The sequence below is a fragment of the Nannospalax galili genome, unplaced genomic scaffold (genome assembly GCF_000622305.1).
Source record: "Nannospalax galili isolate Female #2095 unplaced genomic scaffold, S.galili_v1.0 scaffold2819, whole genome shotgun sequence".
Taxonomy (NCBI): Eukaryota; Metazoa; Chordata; class Mammalia; order Rodentia; family Spalacidae; genus Nannospalax; species Nannospalax galili.
In genome coordinates this window covers 499,736-526,618 of record NW_008342002.1, presented here as the reverse complement: position 1 = coordinate 526,618, position 26,883 = coordinate 499,736, and the positions used below count along the sequence as shown (strand labels likewise).

The window sequence follows — 26,883 nt, the reverse complement described above, 5'->3', positions numbered from 1 at the left end:
ATTAATTAATTATAATACTCCTGACCAATTAATCCTGCACCCAAGCACAAACTACTATGTATTAGTTGTATGATACTAGATGTTGGAAATCTGGGCAAAAATAAATAAGACAACAGTCCCTGTCTTAAAGAAACTTATCAGGAAAAGAATGAGTTTAGAACTATAAAAGTAAAACAATGATAACTGTCTTAAGATACTTTCAAATGAATGGCTCAGAAGGGGTACCTGGTAGAGTCCACATTATGAGAAGCCACTAAAAGATGGAGAAGAGAATGGGACAGCTGACCCACCTAGGTCATCTGTCAAAGTTCTGGGTTAGTCAACAGAACACTACACAAATCCCGTCCTCTCCATCAAGTCTGTCCTGGAGCAGAGTGATCTAGGAGTTACACTGTCCTCCTCCCTCTCGAACTCTCAGTCATTCACAAACTCTTGTATCAAACCCCGCCCCCACAATGTTCATGACTCTCAAGTTCAAATTTCATTTCCACTTTTACTGTCAATGCCTTAGTCTAAGATCTCTTCGTTTGTAACCTGGAACTTCTGAATAACTTTCTACCTGGTCCTTCTGCTGATAAGCTGATCTCTTCAATGCCTACTGCGCTCTTCCTTGCCAAATTCATATACTGAGGTCCTAATCCCTAACATCTCAGAATGTGACCATGACTGTATTTGGAGATAGGGATCTTTAAAGTACTGATTGAACTGTAATGATGTCATTGGGGATAAGACCACAGTCCAATAATGCAACCACCCTGGCAGGAATGTTTTACAGAAACACTTGTGCCCCTCCCTATGGCCGCCAAAGTATTGAAACAATGGACCTCAAGAAATAGGAATTTCCCCAGGAATCTCATGCTGATGGAAGGAAAAGACTGGAAGCCTTGGTACTGGCAAAGGGGGAAGTTTGTGTCCCAGACAGAGATTTACACTGTCCTGAGAACATGACAGATCACCTTGTAGGAGAGCCTGGAGCTAAGACAACACTGAGAAGCAGAACCACATCTGGACCAGGACTGTGTAAGGATGCATACCCCCTACTCCTATTTAAACCTGAACCTCCTATTAGGACCCCAAAGAACTCGAAGGTGGATCACTGGACTTCTATGTTCTTCCAACACAGGCACACTGAATAACCCCTTTTCTGTTTTCCACTATTGTGTTCTTAATTGGCTTACTAAGGATGGGTGGCCAAGCGTGGGTTGTTAAGGCTGCCAGAGCACAGGTCTGACCCTGATAACCCCAGTAAAAGTATAACCAGGATCTAACATATACGAGATAGAGATGTAAACCTACTTTGATTTTTTTTACTGGGAGTACCCTAATATAATTTGTGCCATGTCTGTTCTTGGTAATTGTTTACATGTAATTGTTTTTATGTGTCCTTTTGTGTCCCAAGGAAACTAAATTTTAAAAATCTGTAACCAATGATTAAGTAATCATTTATACTTAAAAAATACTGCATACTAATATTACTGTTCTTGTCATTTAAGGGGTGTGTGTGTGTGTGTGTGTGTGTGTGTGTGTGTGTGTGTGAATTTTTGACCACTACTGCCTCTTCTGGAAAACAAGTTTTTCAAGGTCTAGTTAGTGAAGGCCTAGGTAAGATTCAACACTAAAAATTTAGAACTCAGGGGTTAAAAAAAAAGTCAGTTGCAAAACTGCTTAACCTCTAAAGGAATACAAAGGTGTCTTAAGGGTTATCAAGGATGCTAATGCATTTCATTATGTCAAAAATGTAATTGTTCTTTTACAATGTGTTTAAAACAATATATTTCTGTGCCTTCAGATTGAAAAAAGGAGAAAATAATCTAGGTAAAATACCTGTTAAATAATTCACATTCTTACTACAAAAGTAAGTAAGTGAGACCCAAAAGTAAAGAAGATTTTTCTGTCAAATTTCTCATTCATGAAAACTGCCAGGGATATATTAACTGCTGCTCTTTGGAGTCTTCTGACATCTACGGATGTACTATTTGTTGTGTCCAGCTGGTGTTCCCCTCAGAGGCCTTGTAATCAGCTATATGCATAGCCCAATAAAACAGGACTGTGCCAGGTAATTCTGGGTACAAACTTCTGATGCCATCACTGAGCCAACTTTGAGATGACCAGAGAACTACAAGAAGGTTTCAAAGACTCTTATGAAGAACAAGATTATTCTTATTCTTAAGACTGCTAACCCCAGATTCAGTGGCATAAAAATTAAGTTTGAATGAGCTGCCAAGTGAGAACTGTACCGTTTGAGCAGAGTACTGTTGATACTGTGTGCATCTCCTGTTTCTAGACATAAAGAAGCCCTTTCTCTCTTCCTCTTAAAGTGAACATTAGCTCACAATTTAGTGACTTGGCATTTGTAAACTGAAATGAAATACACTTGTAAATAATCTTATTTTTCTTGCTTGAGCCTACCATAATTCAGAAATACAGTGCATAGTCTTATATCAGTAAAGTTATTGTGTAAGTTCAATATAACCTTACTAAGATAAAATCAGAACTACTAGGGCTGAAACTATAGCTTAATTAGGAATGCTTGCCTTGGGTGCCCAAAGCCAGGGCTCGGTACCCCCAGCACCACATAAAACCAACCAAGGTGGCACTTGCCTATAATATCAGCCCTGGTGAGATGGAGGCAGGAGGATCAGAAGTTCAAGGTCAACCCTGGCTACATAGCAAGTTTGAAGCCAGTCTGAGCTACCTGAGACAAAAAAAAAGAAAGAAAGAAAAGAAGGAAGGAAGGGAGGGAGGGAGGGAGGGAGGGAGGACAGACCGGAAGTACAGTGAAGCTCATTCTTGAAAATAATGCTCACTGGCCAGATGGGGCCAAACACTAAGAAACTAAGGTTGTCCTTACATAGCAAACTTACAAAGCCTTCTTTAGAAAAACAGGTGAGTGAGGAAAGTCACTTACTAGGAAGAACCTTAAACTATTTGGAAGATCTCAATAAATAAGTAATTCTTAGAGTTACTACAGATGAAATTTGGTAACAAGCTCTTATCTTGGCTTCCCAGCTTTAGGACTACAAATATTAAGAGGTGAAGATAGAAGTCCAACCTGAGACACTGAACACAACTTACAGCAAAGCCAGTTTCTCAAGGTCACTCTCAGTGTGCCTCTGTAAGCAAGCAGACCTACAAAGTCATTACTTGGTGATAATAACTTTTGTACCAGGCATGGCAGTATATAACTGTATCCTAAGCACTGGGGTGGCAGAGGCAGGAGGATCACAATTTCAAATCTGAGGTCAGTATGAGCTGTCTCAAAGAACCAAGGACTAAAGATGTAGCTCAGTGGTAGCTGCTCGCCTAGAATTCAGCGTTTGAGTCCCAGCATGGCCAAAACAAAACAAACATATATATATGACTGGTAGAACTTGGTTGGTTCTTATATGAGTAAAAGTATTTCTTTAAAGAAATGGCAAGACAATCACGATTTTACCTGTTTTTTATGTTTTGTTTTTTTTTTTCTGGCTACAAACTCATACTTTTTGTGTTTCCTTGTGGTAATATACATACCATAATTTACCACTTTCAATACCTGAAAATGCACAACTCAGTGATGTTAGCACCCTTACCATGTTATACATCCATCATCACTATCTAGTTCTACATTTCAACATTCTAAAATGAAACCCTAAGCTCATCAGCAAGTCACCCCTAGGTCCTGTCTTCCTGGCACCTGGCAACCACTAACGTGCTGCTATGGGTGTGCCCACATGGGTTATTTTACACAAATGGAATCATACACTATATGGTCTTTTTACTTGGATTCTTTTATCTAACAGCATTTTCAAAGTTCATTAATATTTCAGAATATTTCAATTTTTCATTCCTTTTTATAGATATTCTACTACATGAATTTATCACAATGTATCCCTTTATCCACTAATGGACATTTGGGTTGTTTCCAAATTGTGGTGCTTATGATTCATAGTGTGGCTGTTTCTGCTCCACAGCCCTTTGAAGTCTACACTTAGGGATGGAACTGCTAGGTTATATGGCAGGTGGTTCTTTTTAACTATTTCGGCACCACCTAGCTATTGTCCATAGCAGCTACGCTATTTGACTATCATACTACTTTTAAGTGGATGAATCATTTGGTGGCTGGCAGGGTTTGAGAGTAAACAATTGAGCTGTTATTCAAACACAGCTCTGTCAAAATTCAAACCTATACTTTTCCTTGGCACAGTTCCAACTCATCTCCATCTATAACCAGAGGGCAGACTAAATACCTACTTAACACTGACTTTGGTAGGGAGGGAAGAGAGAACAAGGGGAAATACATAATGTTCCTTATTTTAAGATAAATTCTAAGGGCTGAGACCTTAGCAGATGGCATGAGTGTGCATGATCTGGCCTCTGCCTGGTGTATAGCCTGAGAATGCAGCAGACTGCCCGAGAGTGCCTGATCTGGCCTCCGCTGGGTGTACGGGCTGAGATCACAGCAGACCGGCCTGAGAGTGCCTGGATCCAGCCTCTACCTGGTGGTGAGCTTCCCCAAATCTCGTTTACCCAACCCCCTAACTGGGATTATGTGAAGCACCTCCCATGGCCCCGGGGTAGACATCTCTGCCCTACAGCAGAGTAGGGCTGAGACCTTAGCAGACAGCCTGAGAGGGCCTGATCTGGCCTCCTGGCTTCCACCTGGTGTAGGGGCTAAGAACACAGCAGAAAGCCTGAGAGTGCCTAAACTGGGCCTCCCCTTCGTGAACTTCCTAAATTGTGCTCCAAGTACTTGCTAGTAGGGGTCCAAACGTTAGAAGCATGAGTGTACCTGATTGGAGCCTGACTTGGGCCTCTGTGGGAGCTCCTGAGTCTGATCTGAAGCCATTAGTTCCCTCCAAAATAAAATTTGAGAGAACTAGAAACCAAGACCAACCAACTTTACATAAGAAAGTAACCAAGGCATACCAATAACACACTTCAAATCAACATATGAAGGCTTGAGTTTCAGACCAGAATCACAAACAGCAAAAGAAATCCACATGCCAAAATCACAACAAAAAAATACTAATATGGAAAACCCAAACAGTATGTTCCCACCAAACTCAACCAGTCCTGTAGAAGAGTTCTACAAGTAGAACACCAGAGAAAAAAACCCAGGACACAGAATTTAAAAGAACAATCATAAACATGATCAAGGAATTCAAAGAATTTAAAGAACCAGAAAATCAAAGAACTAAAAGAAGACAGAGATAAACTTCTGAACGAATTCATAACAGAGACAGAAACAGTGAAGAAAACTCAGGCTGAAATGGAAGAAGGAACTAAAAAACTCAATAAGCCAATTTTAAACAAAGGAGAGTCTCAGGGCCAGAATGAATGAAATGGAAACAATATCAGCACTGGAGGATAACGTTGAAGAACTGGACCACTCAAGCAAAGATAATGAAACATTTAAAAAAACACAGGAATGGAATATGCAAGAGATGTGGGACACTATGAAAAGACCAAATCTACACATCATAGGCATAGAGGAAGGAGAAGGATTTCAGGTTAAAGGTACTGACCATATCTTAAACAGGATTGTAGAAGAGAACTTCCCCGAATTGAGAAAAAACATCCCCATACAAATATAAGAAGCACATAGAAAACCAAATAGGCTGGACCAGAAAAGAAACTCCTCACAGCATATCACAGTAAAAACACTAAATGTACATAGCAAAGAGAGAATACTGAAAACTGCAAAAGAAAAACAACTCACATATAAAGGAAGGCCCATCAGGATTACAGCTGGCTTATCAATGCAAACTATGAAAGCCAGAAGAGCCTAGACCAAGGTATTTCCAGTTCTAAATGACCATAGATGCCAACCCAGAACACTTTACCCAGCAAAAATGTCTATTAAAGTTGAAGGGGAAAGAAAAATCTTCCACAACATGAATAGGTTGAAAGAATACATGTCCACAAAATTGGCCCTTCAAAGAATACTGGAAGCAATACAAAGAATGGAACAACTAGACCCCAGGGGCAACAGAAAGAAACTAAATGAAGATATAATTTGGAAACACAAAATTAGACAAAGAATGCAAACTGTAATCAAAATGATGTCAACCAATACATATCTTTCAATAATAACTTTAAAGAAGTGAAATCCCTAGTCAAAAGACACAGGCTAGTTGAACGGATTAAGAAATCCATCTTTTTGTTGTCTGCAAGAAACCCATCTCACCTTCAAGGACAGGCATTACCTTAAAGTGAAAGGATGGAAAAGAATTATTTCAAGCAAATGGCACTAAGAAACAAGCAGGGGTTGCAATTCTAATATCTGACAAAATAGACTTCAAACTAAAACTAATCAGAAGAGATAAAGAGGGCCACTTCATTCTGATCAAAGGAACAACTGACCAAGAAGATATTACAATCATGAACATATATGCACCAAACTCTGGGGCTCCCAAATTCATAAAAACAAAACTACAGGACTTTAAGACACAGATTGGCCCTAACTCACTAACAGAAGGGGAATTTAACACACCACTGTCTCCATTAGACAGGTAAACTGGGCAAAGAATAGACAGCCATGTGAATTAAATGATACCATACAGCAAATGGACCTAACAGACATCTTCTGAATATTCCACCCAAACACCAAAGAATACACTTTCTACTCAGCACCCCAAGGAACTTTTTCAAAAATTGAAATTGCTAGTAGGGGTCCAAACGTTAGAAGCATGAGTGTACCTGATTGGTGCCTGACTTGGGCCTCTGTGGGAGCACAAAACAAACCTCAACAAATACAAAAATATTGAAATAATCCCATGCACTCTATCAGACCACAATGCAATAAAGCTTACAATCAACAGTGGACAAAGCCCTAGTCACCACATAAACTAATGAAGATCAAACAACACACTCCAGAACAATGAGTGGGTCAAAGGAGAAACTAAGAAAAAAATGAAAGTGTTCCCAGAATTCAAGGAAAAGGACAATACAACACAATAAAACCTCTGGGACACTTTAAAAACAGTCCTAAAAGGGAAGTTTGTAGCTCTAAGTGCCTACATTAGAAAATCAGGAAGAAGATCAAAGGAACACTTAGCATTGCAACTCAAGACTCTGGAAAGGCAAGAGCAAATGAAGCCCAAACCCAGCAGAAGAGAAGAAATAACAAACATCAGAGAAGAAATTAATGAAACAGAAACAAAGAAAACAATACAGAGAATCAATGAATCTAAGAGTTGGTTTCTAACAGGTGCTTCCTTGTAAAGTTAAACAATATAGATAAACTCTTAGCTCAGTTAACCAAAAGAAAGAAAGAGAAAATCCAAATCAACAAAATTAGAGATGAAAAGGGAAACATCACAACAGACACCCAAAAGATCCATAATATTATAAGGGAATACTTTAAAAACCTACATTATATTAAATTTGAAAACCTAAAAGAAATATATGGATATATAAAACCATGGGAACCACTAAAGTTAAACCAAGAAGAGCTCAACAGTTTAAACAGACCCATAACATATAAGGAAATCGAAACAGTAATACAAAACCTCCTGACTTAAAAAAGCCCAAGCCCAGTTGGATTTACAGCAGAATTCTATCAGACATTTAAAGAAGACCTCCAACCAATATTACTTAAATTACTCAAAATGACAGAAAAAGAGGGAGAGGGGCTGGAGAGATAGTTCAGCAGAAGACCCACGTTCGATTCCCAGCACCCACATGGCAGCTACCAACTGTCTGTAATTCCAGTTCCAGGGGATCTGACAGCCTCGTCTGTCCACTATGGGTATTGCATGACACGGGTGCATTTACCTACATGCAAGCATAACACTCACACATATAAAATAAAAATAATAAATAAAATATTTAAAACAAAAAAAACAGAGGGAGAACTCCCAAATTCCTTCTATGAAGCCAGCATCACTCTAATACCAAAATCAGGTAAAGACACAATCAAAAAAGAAAACTACAGACTCATATCCTTAATGAACTTAGATGCAAAAATTCTCAACAAAGGGCTGGAGAGATGGCTCAGCAGTTAAGAACACTGGTTATTCTTGCAGAAGGCCTGGGTTTGAATCCCAACACTCACATGGCAGCTAACAACTGTCTGTAACTCCAGTTCCTGGGGATCCAACAGCCTCTTCCATCCTCTGTGGGCACTGCACAACACAGGTACACTTACCTATACGCAGGCAATACACACATACACATAAAATAAAAATAATTTTTTTTAAATTCTCAACAAAATACTTGCAAACCACATATAGATGTACATCAAGAAGATTATTCACTATGATCAAGTAGGCTTTATCCCAGAGATACAGGAATGGTTCGATATACGCAGGTCAATAGACGTCATCAATCATATAAATGGACTAAGACAAAAACTGCATCATCATTTCAAAAGAGCAGAAATGGCTTTCAACAAAGTTCAGCATGCATTCATGAAAAAAGTTCTAAAGGGAATTGGACTGGAAGGAACATACCTCAACATAGTTAAAGCTGTATACAACAAGCCCACAGCAAACATCATTCTAAATGGAAAAAAAAACAAAAACAGAAGCATTCCTATTAAAATCAGGAACGAGACAGGGCTGTCCACTATCTCCACTCCTTTTCAATATAGTGCTTGAAACTCTTGCTAGAGCAGTAAGACAAGAGAAGAAAATTAAGATAATTAATTGCAAAAGAAGAAGTCAAATTATCCCTTTTTGCAGATGATATAATACTATACCTAAGAGATCCCAAAACTTCTGCCAGAAAACTCTTAGAACCATCATATGGGGAGATGAGTTTTTAATATGCTAGACTAGTGAAACTGAAATATCATGGAGCTAACTTTTCACTCACATATGCTAAGTAGGTCAGACTATTCTTAGTTATCTTACAGTTCACAGATACTTAAGCTGCAGAGCACCACTAGTTCCAAGTCTCCAGATTCCCTAGTTGACTGGTCTCAGTGATTCACACTGAGAACTGTAATGTGGAATGTCTCTAGACTCAGTTATTTTCATTCCTCTCCTACAAAAAGTAATGATTTCCAGTATAATAATGTACCAAAGAACTTTAAAATTCCAAGAAAATTATGCCTTGTTAGCCAGAGAAATCAGGAAAAAATCCTTAAATTTGTATGGAAGCACAAAATACCCCAGATAGCCAAAGCATCCCTGAACACAAAGAGCAACACTAGAGGGATTACTATACCAGATCTCAAAGTATACCACAGAACTATAGTCATAAAAACAGCATGGTACTGGCACAAAAAATAGACATATACTTCAGTCTGAAAGCCCAAACCCGAGTACATGCATTTTCAGCCACCTGATATTTGACAAAGGTGTCAAGAACACACAATGAAGGAAAGACAGCATCTTCAACAAATGGTGCTGGCAAAACTGGATCTCCACCTGTAGAAGAATAAAACTAGATCTTTATCTTTCACCTTGCATAAAAGTCAACTCCAAATGGATCAAAGACCTCAATGTGAAACTGGAAACCCTGAAACTATTCAAAGAAAACACTGGCAGTAACGTACAAGATACAGGTGTAGGAAAGGACTTTCTAAATCAGATACCAGTTGCCCAGGAATTAAGGACAACAAACAATGAGTGGGACCTCACTGAACTAAACAGCTTCTGTACAACAAAAGAAACAATCAAGAAAGTGAGGAGAAAACCCAGAGAGTGGAAAAAAATCTTCACCAGTGACACATCTGACAGAGGTTTAACATCCAGAATATATAAAGAACTCAAAAAACAAAGAACCAAGAAAACAAATGACCCAATTAAAAGATGGGCTAAAGATCTAAACCGAGTTCCCAAAGGAAGAAATAAAGATGACTAAGAAAAAAAATCTTAAAAAGTGTTCAACATCATTAGTAATTAGGGAAATGCAAATTAAAACCACCCTATGGTATCACCTTACCCCAATCAGACTGGCTAGGATCAAGAGAACAAATGATACCAAATACTGGTGAGGATGTGGAGAAAGGGGAATGCTCACTCACTGCTGGTGGAATTGCAAACTTGTGCAACCTCTATGGAAAACAGTGTGGAGAACTCTTAAAAAACTAAAAATGAACCTACCATATGACCCGCTTGTACCACTCCTTGACATATACCTAAAGGTCTCATCCTATTGTAGAGACACTTGTACAACCAACCAGGTTTGTTGCTGCTCTTTTTACAATACCTAAGAGATGGAAGCAACCTAAGTGACCCTCAATTGACAACTGGTTAACAAAAATATTACACAATGGAGCTCTACTCAGCATTAAGGAAAGATGAAATAATGAAAATTTCAGGTAAATGGATGGAACTAGAAATTGTTATACTAAGTGAAGTAACACAGATTCAGAAAAACAAGACATATGTTCTCACTCATTTGTGGACCCTAACACCAAATCCTTGTAAGTGAGTGCATATTCTGATGCAACTGCAGGAACCAGGGAGATGGAAGGGAACCAGGGAAGTAAAGGGAAAGAAGGAAGCTGAGAGAGAAGAGCAGTAGAAGACAGGCATCACTAAGGGAGAAATGTGTAAAAAGAGGGGAAGGGAAAGGGGGGAAAGAGGGCTATACAAAGAACTATGGCAATAAAGGGGAAAATGTTCTGATACACAGGAAAAGAATAAAATCCTTAAGCACAGAAGGAACCCAATGGGGATGGAAGAAAGCCCTCCCAGAAGCCATATGGTTATTGAATTAAAATCCCAGTGCCAGAGGTCTGTTGTCCCCCTATGAGCTGTTGGCCAGAGGGGCCCTAGACAGAGGTTCCCAAAACAATAAAGGCCACTGTCAATAATGTTCCTTGTACACCGGAAGTGGATGGAGGGACCCTATGGCTGAAGACACTGTTTCAGTTTCAGTTTTTTAAAACTTGAAGGAAACAGTAAAGACCTAAGAAGCCTCTAGGAAGCACACAGGGTGACCAAGCACCTGGCCTGGTGGCTATACTTGCTCTGGGGCATTAGGCTAGTCTCTGGAATTCAGGTTTTGCTTCCATTTTTATTTATTCATTTATTCAAAAAAAATTTTTGTGAAGTGTACGTGTGTATGTATCTGTGTGAGTACGTGCCATATTTGTGTGGATGCCCATAGAAGAGAGTGTCTGACCCCTGTTCCAGGCAGTGGTGAGTACATGAAATAGATGCTAGGAATCCTCCTCAGGTCCTCTGGAAGAGCAGGAGGCTGAGTCATCTCTCACTGTTCCTAACATCATGGAGCATCATACATACTGCTGAAATAATAAATGAACACAGAGTTCCCTTTGACAGAGAAACGCCTTTCAAATGTGAACATACAACATGGTATGATTAGGATAATAATCTTCGCACAATGTATAGAAGAATACAGCCTTTACTACTGTATTTCCATTAAGAATTCTTTTTTTTTTTTTTTTGGATACTAAATAAGGTTTTGCTGAAAAAAATTAAGGATCTCTGTATTCATTCTTGATGATTTTATTAATTGTATAAATAGTCAAATGTACAGAAATTTCTGTTCCTTCAAAATTATGTACGAAATACATAAAACTTTGAAGTTAAAATAACCTTCATCGATACAAATGAGAATTCATTTGCTATAAGTTATTACTGAAATTATACCACTTCGTATGGTTCTATATGAACTGCAGCCTTTGTCTAAAAGTTACTAAAACATCTTCAGGTAGAGATGTACTCATTCAGAAACATTTATCTGCCACCTACTACATATAAGCTAGGTACTATCTAGGTAGGCCCTTAGTAGTTAGTTGGGTGTGGTGGTGCATGCCTTTAATCCCCTCACTCAGGAGGTGGAGGCAGAGGCAGGTGACATCCCAGCCAGCCTGGTCTACAGGAAGACCATCTTTTAAAAAAAACATGAGTTTGATGAACAAAACAAAGATCCCTACAACTGTAGAGCTTACTGAAACAGAGTAGGGAAACTGAGCATAATGGCACATGCCTATAATCTCAACACTTGGGAAGCTGAGTCAGGAGGATTATCAGTTCAATTAGACTGGACTACATAGCAAGACTCTGTCTAGGGGGAAAAAGGAAAAGGGGAAAAAAAAGAAAGGAAAAAAAGTGTGTTGAATTTGGTCCAGATTACTTTTGTGTAATTTTGTGTCCCCACAGCTCAAGCGCATCTCACAGTCTCAGTGAAGTTGACAAAGGCGACATCCCTAAGTCAGACAAGACAAAGCAAAGGGCAACATAAGCCCTGTCAGAGGAAATTACATGTCTAGTCTGTGCACATGTGACACAGACACAGACACATACACACACAGACCCAGACCCAGACCCACACACAAACACACACCCAGCAGCATGCATACACATTAAGTAAATAATAGCAACAAACAGAACAAAGACCCTTTGTTCCATCGTCCATGTATTTTTCCAAATGCTCCAGCAGAAAGAATCGAGGCATCTTCTGCAAACAATACTTCCTCCAGCTGAGCCTATGGCTACATTCCTTCAAATCCTGAATGAAAGTATCTTTCTCGAGATTTTTCAAAGCTCTAACTCCATAATTCAAAATCAAACCGGACCATATTAACCAATAAAAAGATGTTTGTACACTGAAAGATGGTTATTAAAAATGTCGTGACTTTACATTTAAATGTTTATCAGCACAGGAGTACTTCCAACAATTTCAAGGAACAATTTTATTAGAAACAATGTACATCTATGCTAATCTGAACTGCTAAGCTACTGTCTGGCATCCCTAAAACCGGTGCCAGCCAGAGTGGTGCTGACAGGGCACTTCTCCTACCTGAAGCTTCATTTTCCAACAGGAATGCTTGGGCTTGTTCTGGCGCAGCTCTCCCCTGTGGCATGGTGCCCTGGCTTCACGGAGCGCAGCAGGCTTTGCCTGAACAGTGGCGGTCCAGCTGCCCAGCCCTACAGAATCCACCAAAGTACCCTGTCTGCTGCTGGACTTGTGAGGGTTAGCCCAGCCCTGGGAGCAACATTCCTGTGTTCAAACTGCCCCAACTACTCCCTCCAGCTGATTTCCAAGGAATGAAGTCGTTAATGAATAATTCATGACAAGTCCATTCCAGCAACCATTGTCACTTATGCTCTGAGGTCCTCTTCCGCAGAAACAAGCGATGTAAAGATTCTAAGCTAGACTTATTGGCTTGCAAGTAATGGAAGTTCAATTTCTAGTCAACGACAGTAAATGGTACTGGACCTGTGGATTCTCCTATGTTAACCTATCACCCAGAGTTACTTGAAAGACTTCAAAAAAAAAAAAAAAAAAAAAAGCGTAGAAAAAGTAAATAATTAACCACAGATATCTGAAAGAATGGCAAGGATTTTTCCCCCTCTATAACCCTGTCCTACTTAGGGTCTGAGCTGTAGAAAAATCAGCACAGTATTTGTCTGTGATCAGCAGATCGGTATTTACACTTAGCCCAGCCAAAAAAAAAAAAAAAAAAAAAAAAAAAAAAAAAAAAAATCAGCCTAAGAAAAACACTTCGGGCTGGGGGAGGGGAGCTCTGTATATCAATGCCAGGAAACAAAGTGCTTCAAAGGGGGATTTTCCTGGTCTTCATCTCATTGGAATTCTTCTATGAAGCAGATGAACATTTATTTCCTCCAATTTGTCAATACCTACACATTTTCAAATGCGTACTGAGAGTCATTTCTTTGCTACTAAAAACACAATACCAAGAGAAGCTTGATCCAGAAGACTGGATGGCCCATTCCCTCTCCCTTCCAAGCCTCTCCCATCCAGGCACCCCAGGCACCCATAAATGTTCCTCATCTGTTTCCTACACCCTCCACTCTCACCAAAGGGCTTCACTCTTTGTTCTTTTTTCTTTTGCACTCACTCCCAAACACTGTGTTGGGTCTCTCTATAAGATTAGTTTTAAGGGTCTATGAATATTTTATTCCTAGCTGCTTCTGGCTTATTTGCTGGTTCTGCAAGTTAGTTCTCTTTGTGTCTCCTTGGCCCTGCATTTCTCATTTCATTTTAACTTTATTATAACATTTCTGAGTTGTGCTTTATCAAATTCAAGTTCTGAAAGATTTTTTTGTGTGTGTGTCTTTTTGAGACAGGGTCTCCCTGTAGCCCCAGCTGGCCGGGAACTCACTTTGTAAACCAGGCTGGCCTTGAACTCACAGAAATCCACCTGCCGCAGCCTCCTGAGTGCTGGAATGAAAGGGGTGCACCACCACTCCCGGCTAAGATTTTTAATTTTAATTATATGCACATGTGTATAAAGGGAGACTGCACAAAAACACCCTGAGCTGGTCATAAACTACCACTACTGCTTCTTATGGAGTTCCGGGCAGCCGAGGAGACCACTCAGCCTCAAGAAGTTCTGAATCAATAGAATTAAGCTTTTACAATTTTATTAGAATTTAAAGAGAAATCTTCAGGGCAGGAGAGCTGGTCATCTTGGCAGCTGCCTTGAGGAGGAGAACGGAAAGGAGAAGGAAAGAAAGCCATGAAACCGTGCACGTTTACAGCCTGTGTGGAGGTCAAACACGTGGCAGCCACATGGCTCGGAGAAGGAAGCTTTAGAGAAAGTACAGAAATACAAGATGCTAGGGGCAGCCCAAAGCCTTAAAGAAAGTGTGTTTACAAAAGGGACACAGAGAAGAGAAGAAAAGATTATGTGAACTACATACTTGGCTAAGGCTGGTCCAGATGTTCTGCCCTCGTAGGCAGGATTCCAGGCAGGAAAAACTTGCTATCTCATTAACACACTAGGTATTCCGCCCATCTATTTAGCATAAACCACCTTCCTAGGGGTAGTCCTATGACCAGATGATTGACCAGTTAAACTTACACAAAATGGAGGGGCTCAAGATATTATACTGCTGATGGGCCTTATCAGAGCATCATTAGCCCCTGCTTCTAAACTATAGGAGGAGGGGCTGAAGCGATGGCTCAGGGGTTAGGAGCACTGGCTATTCTAGAGGACAGCACTGACATGGTGGCTAACAGCTGTCCATAACTTCAGTTATGGACAACACCTCTTCAGGTTCAGATCCAACACCTCTTCTGGCCTCTGTGGACATTGCGCACATGGTGCATTTACATACATGCAGGCAAAACACTCACACACATAAAAAACAAAGCAGAAACAAACAGAACTATGTCCCCAGAACATACCACTCCAGCCATAAAGGATTCCTGCTCTGCAGACAGGTCCTTCTGCCCTCATCAGGCCCCAGGCCCTTCACAAACACCAACCTGCGTAACTCTTCGGCGTCCTGAATCCTCGTGGCTGGTGTGTGCTGGCCAGTTCCTACTGGTCAGCTCCCACCCCTTTTTATTGACTTTGGATTGGGGAGGTTGGTTTCTTCCTTTTTCTGCCTGTGCCTCTTTCCACTCCTATTCCTAACAGTGTGTCTGTGCATGGGTTTCCTCACGGGCATGTGGGTACCCACAGAGTCCAGAAGAGGCACTAGGTGCCCTGGAGCTGGAAGCTGTGAGCCACCTAAAGGGGGCAGGAAGTACTCTTAACTGCTTGAACCATCTTTCCAGTCCCCAAAATCAAGCTCTTACTAGTCTGTCCCACAGTACACAGGAATTCCTGTCCTGTTTTGTGTTGCTGCTACTGTTTTCTAATCAACTGGCTCTCATGAATCCCTGGCCTTCAACAACATGTGTACCAGAGGAAGCCCTTGAATTTCTGACCCTCCTGTTTCTACCTCCTGCGTGCTGAGATTACAGGCATATGCTCCACCGCATCTGGTTTACCTGGCACTGGGGATCAGAAATCAAACCAGAGCTCTGTGCATGCTAGGCAAACACTCTACCAACTGAGCTACATTCCCGGCACTTGCCTTGTTTCTTGAAGGTAAACAATTTCTTCTACAGCAGACTGTGCGTTCATCCTGAGCCTCTGCCTTGCTCAGGGGCTTTACCATGTCTCCTCATTGGTGCATGTTCTATAGGAACATTCTGTCTGGTCTTTTGTGTGTTATTGTGGGGTCTAGGGGAATTGCTCCTTCTCAGTCACTTAAAAGAGCTAAGAGCTGCTGCTGCATCCATGAATTATGCGATGGGAAATGGGGGGGGGGATCTGTGGAAAGTGGTAAAACTGTCTGAGAGGTCCTACTCAGCTTTTTGCTTAGTCATGAGATGGCCTGAAGTCACCTGAGAAAGGAGTCTCCACTGAGAGCTTTTCAAGAGAGCAGATGGGTGTGACCGTGTCTGTGGGGAACTGTTTTGATGATTAATGAAGGAGGGCCTGCCCACTGTGGGTAGCACCATACCTTGGGCAGGTGCCCTGGCTGCATAAGCAAGCTAGCTATGCATCAGCCTGCAAGGGGGTGGCAAGCAGCATTCCTCCATGGGTTCCACCTCAAGTTCCTGCCCTGACTTCCCTCAATGATGGACTGGAACCTGTAAACGGAAATAAAAACTTTTCACCCTCAAGTTGCTTTTAGTCATGGTGCTTGTATTGGCAACAGAATGAAACTAGAAGATGACAGCTGATTCTAAGTCTCTCATTTCAGAAGGGGTCCTGCCCCATACTTGGGGCAAGGTCTGCTATACAGAGAATTTGACTAGACCAGTCTTGCTGAGTTTTCTCCAGTCAGCCTATTACATTAGCTCATACCTTTTGTTTAATCACAGTTCTAAACAACTATTACTATTTCACTGAGCCTGTGCATAAAAATAATAAAGTTTCTTAAGTCTGCGGGTCTCCATCCTGAAAGCTCTCATGCCATTAAAACTTTGATTAAATAAATCTCATGTTCTATTACAGGGTCTTTTGACTATGGCCTTTATCATGGGTAAGGAAAGGGTGCCAGCTTTTTCTACTCCTACCATTTCTCGATGCCACAGGACATGGAATGTCAATCAGTCAGCCCATACTGGTCTCTCCCTCCTTTGCAGTCCTTTCTTTTTCTCCAAATGTTGATTGTGCAGTCTGCACATACCCCTAGAGTGAGAGACAGCGAGTCCTGTCACATGACAGTCCTATTATGCAATTTCTTTGCTACCTTTCCCCAAAGAGATATGATCCCCTAACTTTCCTCCTGCCTTTTGTTAACTCCAAGTTAAGATGATGAAGTCATCTACTCTTCTCTACTTCCTTCTATCTCAGTGTGGAGATCAGGTTGTGCTGTTCCCTGGTTGACTCTATATTATACAGTAGCATCTGTCTCTATTTTGAGTACAAATGTACAGGCAGATCTGATCATTTATTCCTAAAAGTAAACAGATATCACATCATCAAAGTAGAATGAGAACATCTGAGCACTCAGGCATATTAAAATCTTCTCAGGGGCCAGTGAAACGGTACAGTATGTAAAGGCATCCAATGCCAAGTCTGATGACAACCTGAGACTGACTGCTATTGTTATTCAATACATTCTGACACTATGGACACTAACAACCATGTCCACCTATGTCTGGCTTAGCCTGCCCATGACAAAGAACCTCTACACAACATGGCATTAAGCTTTTCTCTGAGCAAGCCCTCTAAGTTCTGGAAGACTCATTTTCTCATTGATCATTATCTGTTATTTAGTATGTGTGTGTGCTGAATTTGCAGGTAGTATATTTTGAAATTTGCCTTTACTATCTTTAGATACAGATTGTATTACTAAAGAAAAACAAAACATCCTCATATAGCCTTACTAAAAACAGTTCCAACTCTAAAGACTAATGGCATAACAATGTTAAAATGGGAGCCAGCAAGATGGCTCAGCAAATAATATACTTGCTGAAGCCTGACAACATGAGTTCAAGCCCCAGAACACATGAAAAGGGAGAAGGAGAGAAATCTGAAGGCAAATGGATGGGACTAGAAACTGTTCTACTAAGTGAAGTAATGCAGACTCAGAAAAAACAAAAACAACGAATGTTCTCTCTCATATGTGGATCCTAGCACCAAATCCTGATAAGTGAGTATGTATCCAGACATAACTACAGGAACCAGGATAATGAAAATGAACCAGGGAAGTAAAGGAAAAGAAAGAATCTGAAAGAGAAGGACAGTAGAAAACAGGTGTTAATAAGGGAGATATGGATAAAAATTGGGTTAGTTTAAGGGAGGTGGGAGGGAGGGTTATACAAGGAACCTAGGGAAAGTTCCTTGTATAGAAGGAGCTCAAGAGAGGTAGGACCATAGGAGAAGGGTATTATTAAGAGAGAAAGGGGGGAAATGGGGGCACCTTAATTGGAGAAACCATGATGGAAGGGTTAGACAGTGTGAGAGATAAATAATGCCTAGTTTTAAAAACCAGAGTGAACCATATTAGTCCAACAACCTACTGACAAATCATACATACCAGATGAAGAAATATATGTCTAGATAAGGCTTATCTGAGAACAACTGGTCTTTGCCCAAGATTTATCTACATGACACACAGTAATTAAAATTACCAGACTGGTGGAACTAACCTTCTTGGATGTTTAACAGACATACTTTGAGGCCTATAATAATTTGGTCAGAGGGACATAAAGGACAGTTTTTGTTCCTTGCCTTCCTAGGTCAACCAGTTCCAGAGGACTATGAGCATCTTTCAGAATGTCCTGTAACTGTGGTGAGTCACCTGTCCTCTTGATCAAGAGGCTATGGAGACCCCACCAGATGGACTTGAACCAGTGTCCAGTCTACAAAGAGGAGGGTCAACAGAGAAAATATTTCCTCCATGCTTCCAAGCAAAGCCAGCCATGGTCGAGCAGGACCTTTGACTTATCTTCACATACACAGAACTGGTAAAAGAAAGGAACCAGGGCTCCTCCCAAGCCCATATGACCCCTGAGGAACAGATCCTCAAACAGCCTTAAGAGTAAAAATAAATTGGTTTCTCTGGGCCAACTGTATGGCCTTAACCACCCAAAAGGAAAGTATAACCAAAGATTAAAGGGGTCAATATAATTTTTTAAGAATCCATGTGTATAGCTAAAAGCTACATAACAAGAAACAATGCCAGATGGGAGATGCCTTCCTTTGAGTTGTTGGCCAGGATGGCCAGAGGGACTTCCAGATAGTAACCCAGCATAGAACTGGGAAAATGAACAGCAGACCCCAATCTTATCTAAAGGAATATTGACAACTGATTGCTGCTAGATGAGGAACAGCTGACCTTCCTAAAACAAAGACCTCTAGATAGGCTGACTAGATTCATCGGATGGTCAAGTACTGGGGAACAGCTGGGGATGCCGACAACACAACGGACAGCAGCAGGGATAACAGAGTATAAGGGCTTTAGTGGGGAGGAAGGCTATGGGAGGGTGCCATATGGGAAGTGGGTATATAGATGAATAAGATTGTTTGGGATGTTCTATGTGACATACACATACAAAAAAATCAACAAATTTAAAAAATGAGTTATATTTGAGGAGGAAGCATAAAAATTTACATCATGTTACTTAGTAGAGGTGATAAACATTACCACTGAAATCTACCCAATGACTTTATATCCATACACAGGTGCCAAGGATCCAAGTGCAACTGACCATGACTAGTAATAATCAGATACATACAGATGCACCAACAGATACATAATCAGATACACATGCATGCACCAACACCTGTTATAAGCAAAAACAATTTGAGTCTTTCTGTAAGAAACAGCATATTTTTAAATGAAATGGAGGTCTTTTTTAAAGGTTAAAAACTCCTTCAATTTTATGTCTTACAGGGTTTATACTGAGTTCAATACTGTATAGCTGTATTAATTCAACTATGAACCTAAAAATTTTATAGCCACTTTTGAAAGAAATGTATCTTTGCTCTGGAAATTGTTATTGAATACGTTAAAGCTGTAATGAAATGCTTCTTCTAAAAAATTAAAAAAAAAAATCTGACCAAGCCCCACGTGGACTCCCAGCTCTGGGCCCTCCCATCCTGATGGAAGCTGTTTGTGTGTGCTAACCGAGTTTGTAGTTGTCCTCTCACCCTCTCAGGGGGCCGTTGCTTCTCTGTTCCACACCTGCATCTCTACCTGTAATGTTCACTTTCTTTACATTTTGGTCTTTGCCTTTTCTAGACATCCACTTCTTTGTGTCATGGAACACACTCAGTGGATCCCCCGGAGGGCCACCCCTCACACCAATACCCCTGTTAACAGGACTGCTGGGTAATACTGATTTCAAATGATAAGCTAATCTTCCAATGATCATGACTTAGTCTATGTTTCTTATTATTTCAGTTATTAAATTCTATCCTTTATTTTCTGTTTTCCCTCAACTACTGATTCCTCTTAAGTATCTCCATGCTCCGGGTTTAAAATTCCCACTGACAATCATTCTAGCAGACTTCAGATCCTACACAAGCACAAGTAAACAATTTCTTCAAAGAGCAGCCTTCCCTGAGAACCAATACAACACATGACAGACTCGCAGCACATCCTGGGGTGTCATAAAGAAATCCTCTGCGTGTCTGAGGCAAGAGACTGCCTTATAACTGCACCACCACTAGCCATTCACATCACAGCAGAATAAGGCAGCTCCAAGCACAGCCACTTGGCCTGCTTTCAGAAAGACTTCTGCACAGTGGCAATGGTTCCTCCCAAACCCAACAACAGGCAAATGAGCTGAAAGGAGTGATATTTTACCCCTTATTGAAATGTCATGGAACAAAAGTACAAAATGTGCCAAACTTCACAGGACACGGACGCTAAGGGGAGTACTCCTGATGACTAAGGATGGGGCACTATCCCTTGTGGTCCCACCACACACCATTTTCTTCTCAGATGACTCAGCTTGATGGAAAATTTCACCTATTCCTCTGGCTATTTTTATGCTAAAATTTCCATTTTTGAGACAGAGTCACACTATACAGCCCAGCTGGCTTGGGACTTCTGATCCTCCTGCCCCAGTCTCCCAAGGGTTGGGATTACAGTACAATTTCTTTCTATCTCTAACATAAACTTCTCTCTAGAGATTCAAGCATAACTGAATTCTAGGCACCCTCAGTTGGACTACCCATAACAACCTGACACTTTCCTATCCACCATCACACCTGACACTTTCTTGTCTCTATGACAGTGAATGTGACCCTGCTGTCAAGGCCAGAGTTCATCTACTCCTAACCACCGTGATCTGTGGGCCTCCAGCACTGCCCATCCACTGCCCGACCCACCTCTCATCCATCTCTAGGCTATCACTGCCTTGACTGGTGCCCTTTCAAGAAGTCTCAGAGTTAGGAAACGAACTTGCCTCAACAAAACAATGCCCTAATTATCTCATAAAAATTAGATCACATCATGTAACTCCATCCTTCATATCATCAAAGATGTCTCAGTGCCTTGTCTGTTTCCCACCTACACACTTTGAATTCCAGTGAAAATAAGTTTTATTCAGTATATCCAATGGTTGTGTGCAATCCAGAGAATGGTCTACAAGAGCAGTACTTTTGGTTTTAACAAGTGAGTTTATTAAGGTACAGCAAGCAAAAGTAGAGGAATAAATAACAAACAGCAGAGGGACAAAGGAGGTAACTAGAGAGCGAACAGCATCAAATCAGCTTACAACATCCAGAGACTGGGGTCGCCTGACCAAAAGAGCAAACAAAGGTGACATCATCCAATCCTGGCTTACAACATCAGCAGAAATCAACTGAGGAAGTTGAGTGGTCAGCTGGAGTTCCCATTCAGCATTCTGTCTGTGGCTGAGCTCCGTGCTTCTTGCTCCCACCGCAGGCACTTTTATATCATGAATGACAGTAAACCTCTGCTGGAAATCGATTACCTTTTACAGTGTTTTTACCATTGGACTATTTTACTGTTTTCTTTCCTCCCTGTCAGAGTTGGGGTGGGAGGACAGGGGCTGGGATGGGCCCACGCCTGGACGAGGAGTCTTAGAGGGCACTTTGAGATACAAATGCTTGGGTCTGAAGGGGAGGGCAAATCCCCCTCCAGAGCCAGTTTCTCAGTGAGCTTAAACAACATGACAATTTACCAATATAATGTATGCTACACAAACATATTGTGTGAGCTTCTTCCCTGAATTTCTCTCTGATCTTCTTTTCTATCTTCATTTAACTCCTACCTCTTCTTTTGAAACAGGGTCTCATGTAGCCCAATCTTGCCTGGAACTCACTTTGTGTCCAAGGATGACCTTCAACTTCAGATCCTCTTGCAGACTCCTGAATGCTGGGTTATAGACGTGTCCTTACAGCCTAAGTAAGAACACTACCAACTGATCATTATATCCCCAGCCCAACTCCTACAACTTCTTAAAGACTCAGCATTGATTTATGTTCCTCTAGGAGACCTCTTTTGGCCAGTGGCTCTTACAATGGCACTGGCCACACTGAAATGTTGGTCTATATTTACTGCCAGTTACAGGACAAAACAGGAGGAATGAGGCTGAGGCAAGGAGACCAACAGGAAGGCTATGGCAGTCCAGGCAGGGAGGGTCTGAGCTACACAGCAGCATGAGCGCTGACAGAACACATGGCCTGGGGAAGAGAATCCGGCAGCATGGAGAGTATCTCTGTACCATGCCATGGGTGTACGTCATGTCTGACTCAACACCTACTATGTAATAGGTGCTCAGTAAACATTTGTTCAAAGAATTAATAAGTTAATGAGGATATAAGTTAAAGATTTAAGAAAGAGAGGGAGTGGAGCTGGGCAAGGTCTTCACAGAGGGACAGCAGTTGGCAGAAGCCAACAAAGAGCATGCTTATGAATAGCAGGGTGCGGAAAGCACATCTGAATACCATCCACACCACCTGCCAGAGGGAACCTCAGGCGACCTACTCTTTCTGTGCCTCCTCTATAAAACGAAGAGGAAAGATAAAGGCATATTGTTCTTAGTGCTCATATGAATAAGCTATATGTCCCAATAAATATAAATCCTTTATAAGAACAAGGCCAGGCACAAATGAAACTTGAGTTAAATACCTGCTACAGTCAAAACAAATCCTTAGACCGGTTATGGGGACACACGCCTCTAGTCCGAGCACTTGGGAGGCAGAGGCAGGTGGATCTCTGAAAGTTCATGGCCAGCCTGGTCTGGTCTACACAATTGAGTTCGCTATACACAACAGTGCTATATAGTGAAACCTTGTCTCAAAAAAACAAAAACAAAAACAAACAACCCAAAAATCCTTAGTAGTAGCTTCACCTAAACTCAAAGATAAGCAACAAAATTCTCAGCAGCCAAAAATCAGGAAAAAAAAAATTAGAGTTAAACAGGATGCTACAGCTTAATGGGAACATATTTTAACTATATATTCACAGAGATAAAAGAGGGAAAATATTGTAAGGACAGGAAATAATAAAAAAATTTAAGAGAGAAAAAAATTTAGACAATCATATACAAAAAAAAATCTCAAAAGCAAGACTGCACCTGAAAGACGACAACGGTGATATCATTCAGAGCGCAGGGCACATCTACTGAGCACAGGTAGAAAGAGAGACCAAGATGTGAGCAAAGAGCTGAGAATTTTCCAGAATCAAGAAGGCACATCACAGATGAATGCACTGGGAGCCAGCCATCCTGGCATGCCCTGCACTGCCACGGGGTGCTGCTTTGCTGACTACAGGCTCTCTGAAGGAAGGATTCTTCCAAAGAAACAATTCACTATTGCTAGGTATACAAATGAATGAAAGAATGAATGTGTACAGAACACATTCAGGTGTAGGCAAGTTTTTTTTAGAGGAAATACAGAAAAAATAGTCAAAGTCAGGTGACCTAGCATTTCTCTTTGGGTCTGTTTATTCTTGTACAAAATAAAAGTCATCTTGATAAAGCCAAGATATCAAAAGGTACCAACAACTACTTAAGATTCAGAGTATCCTATAGTGTTATTTAGCAAAATCTGTATTGAAAGTCAGATTTGGATTGTTTTTCAATGTTCTACATTTACTGAGAGTATTTGAAAAATCAGCTGCCATCTAGTTATTTAACAGCTATAAGAAAATAGCAACAACCAAGAAACCACATTCATCAGTGACACCCAGACAAATGAATTCTTTTGAATTTTACTAAATTCATATGCAACTCATGAAAGCCTCAAACATGTCTCACCACATACCATGGTTTGTTTTATTTAGATAATGTGAACTCCAGAAAAATCTCATATCTAGACCTACATCCACAGAGTTCAGCTACATGTTCTAATCAAGTAAACAACAAACCATTAGCAAGACTTTGTGTGAGCCTGGACAGGTAAGCTGCTAATGTACAATGCAGCCAGAATCAACACTGTTGTGCTTTGACAATGAGTATTTTAAACCATAAGAATGCAAAGGATGTGAGTTGTGTACATGCTTGTTTTCTATGAAGTTTTATCTTATTTTAATAATTATATGTAATTATTATATAATATTTTAATACACATATAACTGTGGAATTATAAAATCAGGTCAATTACTGATTTTATAATCATTTTTCAAGGATTTTATTGTTGCTATTATTTTTAAAATATGGTCTCATGTAGCCCAGGCTGGCCTGGAACTTGCTAAGCATTCAAGATTAGCCTCGATTTCTTGATCCTCTTGCCTGCACCTCCCAAGTTCTAAAATTATAGGTGTGTTCCATCATGCCCAGCACCTCAAAGATTTATTATCTTTTTCTGTTTTTTTTTTTTTTTTGTCCTTTTGAGACAGGGTCTCCCTATAGTCCCAGCTGTCCTGGAACCCACTCTGTAGACCAGGCTGGCCTTGAACTCACAGAGATCTGCCTGCTTCTGCCTCCCTGGGATTAAAGGTGTGCGCCACCACGCCCAGGTGGGTGCATGCCTCTGTGTGTGTGTGTGTGTGTGTGTGTGTTGCATGCTTGAGAGCCTATGAGTACATGAGCCTGTGCGTGCACATGAGAAGGCTAAAGGAGGGTATCAGTGTTTTTCTGTATTCTGCTGCACCTTATTCCCTTGAGACTAGATTTCCCACTGCGCTGGATGCTAGCTGTTTAGGCTAAGCCGGCCTAGCTGGCCAGTGAGCTACCAGGATCCCCACCTTAGCCCTCCAATGTTAAGGTTACAGGCACTTGAAGTCAAATCCAGCTTTTTAGGTAAGTGCTAGGGATTGAAATTCAAGACCTCAGGCTTTCATACCAGGCGGTCTTGGCCATGATGGTAGCAGGGCTGAGAAGTGGTAGGACTATTACAGGACGTGGACACAGTGCTGGAGGTGAGGTTACTGGACTCTTTCTTGAAGAGGACAATGTGACTATAGTACTTTTCTTTCTTTTTCATTCCTGACTGCCATGAGATGGGCAGCTCTGCTCCACGTCACAAACACTACCATGACGATATTTGTCTCGTCATAGGACCAAAGCCACCAAGGGCTTCAGAATGAAATCTCAGAAGCTGTGAGCCAAATAAATCTTTCCTTCTTTTGTTTCCCTCTGGTATTTTAGTCAGCAGTGGAAAGCTGACTAACACAATTTAAAATCTTCTCTTTTGAAATATACACTATTATCTTTAGTTACCACAAGTCATTTGCTATTTGTGTACTCAAATATCAAAGTTAATTCCTCTCCATTACTGGAACTAAGGCTCCTCTCCATTTTCAGCAGCCTCTAATAGCCTCTATTCTCTCTACATCCTATTTTGATTTATATTTCATAAATGTGTGGTTTGAATGAGAAATGGCCCTCATAAACTGATGTATTTGAACACTTGGCCTCCAGTTCACCTTCTCTGCTTTTTGTGTGTAGCTGAAGATGTGAGATCTCAGCTTCCTGTTCTGGCTGCCTGCTGCCAGGCCTCCCCTGCCATTACGTCTCCCTCCGGAACCTTAAGCCTAAACCCCTTCTTCCATAAATTCCTTTTGGTCATGCTGTTTTATATAGCAACAGAAAGTAACTATTACAATATATAAGTCAAATCAAGTGGTATTTCTCTATATACCTGGCTTGTTTTACTTAACACAATGCACTGTGTCCATCCATGGCATAAATGATAGAGTTTCCTGTATTTTTAAAGGTATTTTATCATGCCTATACAGCAGGTTTTTAAAATCGACTTATCCATTGATGGGTATATAGGTTGCTTCCATATTTTAGCTATTGTGAATAATATTGCAATGAAAACAGGAGTGCTAACATCTCTCCAACATGATTTCAATTCCTTTTAGTATATTCTAGGTGAGACTAGTCACATAGGAATTATATTTTTAGCTTTAAAGGAAACCATACTATTTTCCAAAATAACTGTATTAATTTAAATGCCATGAACAATGTATATATTTTTAAAAAGCATTTCCTTTCCTCTCTATTCTTAAAACCATTTATCTTTCATTGTTTTGTAACAGGCAATGTAAGGGTGTGAGGTGGTGTCGACCATCTGCATATTTTCTTTTGAGAAAAGTCTATCAAATCCTTTGTTCATTTTCATATAGGAATGTTACTGAGAAAATTCCTTGTATATTTGACCCTCAGCCTCATATATGAGACACAATTTGCTACAATTTTCTCTCAATCTTTGAGTTATCTCTTTATATTGTTTTCTTTGCTGTGCGGAAACTTTTAGTTCAGTAGTTTCCATATTTCCTTTTATTATGTATACTTCTGGGGTCATAGCTAAGAAATCATTGCCAGGAATGCGGCCCTCTCTGTTATTCTCTCCCAGTAATTTTATAGTTCCAGATCTTACATTTGACTCTTTACTGCATTTTGAGTTGATTTTTATGTAAGGAGTGAGGTTAAGGGTGCAAAATCTCAAAGCTGTACATGACCAAATTTTTACTAACTTTAAGATCCACGAACACAAAAGAAGATACAGCAGCTCAAACTCAGCAACTTGATCAGTGTTTAGAAATAGTATCTTCTTTTTTTAATATCTAGAAAAACATCAGAATTCATCTCTTAAACAATATAAAGAAAACATTACTGAGGAAGACATCATCTTTGATTCATAAACGGCAAATGTGCTACACTTTCCTATGAGCGTTTGGGCATACTAGGCCTATGCCTTACTCTGATAGCTGTGATTACCAAAAGGAAAAACATTCTTGGAGGCAGATTTGCAAGAAAGTTTCACAGATATGCCCCCTCCCACCCCTGACACCCCCC

At 40.6% G+C, this 26,883-nt stretch overlaps 1 protein-coding gene across 8 annotated transcripts in view; it reads right to left on the bottom strand.

Moving 5' to 3' along the window:
• March8 (membrane associated ring-CH-type finger 8) overlaps nucleotides 1–26,883 on the bottom strand; it is a 105,441-nt gene that overhangs the window by 29,392 nt on the left and 49,166 nt on the right. For 4 of the 8 annotated variants that reach the window (XM_029565738.1, XM_029565739.1, XM_029565737.1 and 1 more), the window contains one exon: nucleotides 8,039–8,131. The exons of 3 other annotated variants lie outside the window; for them this stretch is intronic. In XM_029565738.1, the coding sequence (XP_029421598.1) occupies nucleotides 8,039–8,131 (93 nt within the window). Of the gene's footprint in view, nucleotides 1–8,038; nucleotides 8,132–16,728; nucleotides 16,844–26,883 lie in introns of all 8 variants that reach the window. One more of the 8 variants, XM_029565741.1, reaches the window with a different exon arrangement.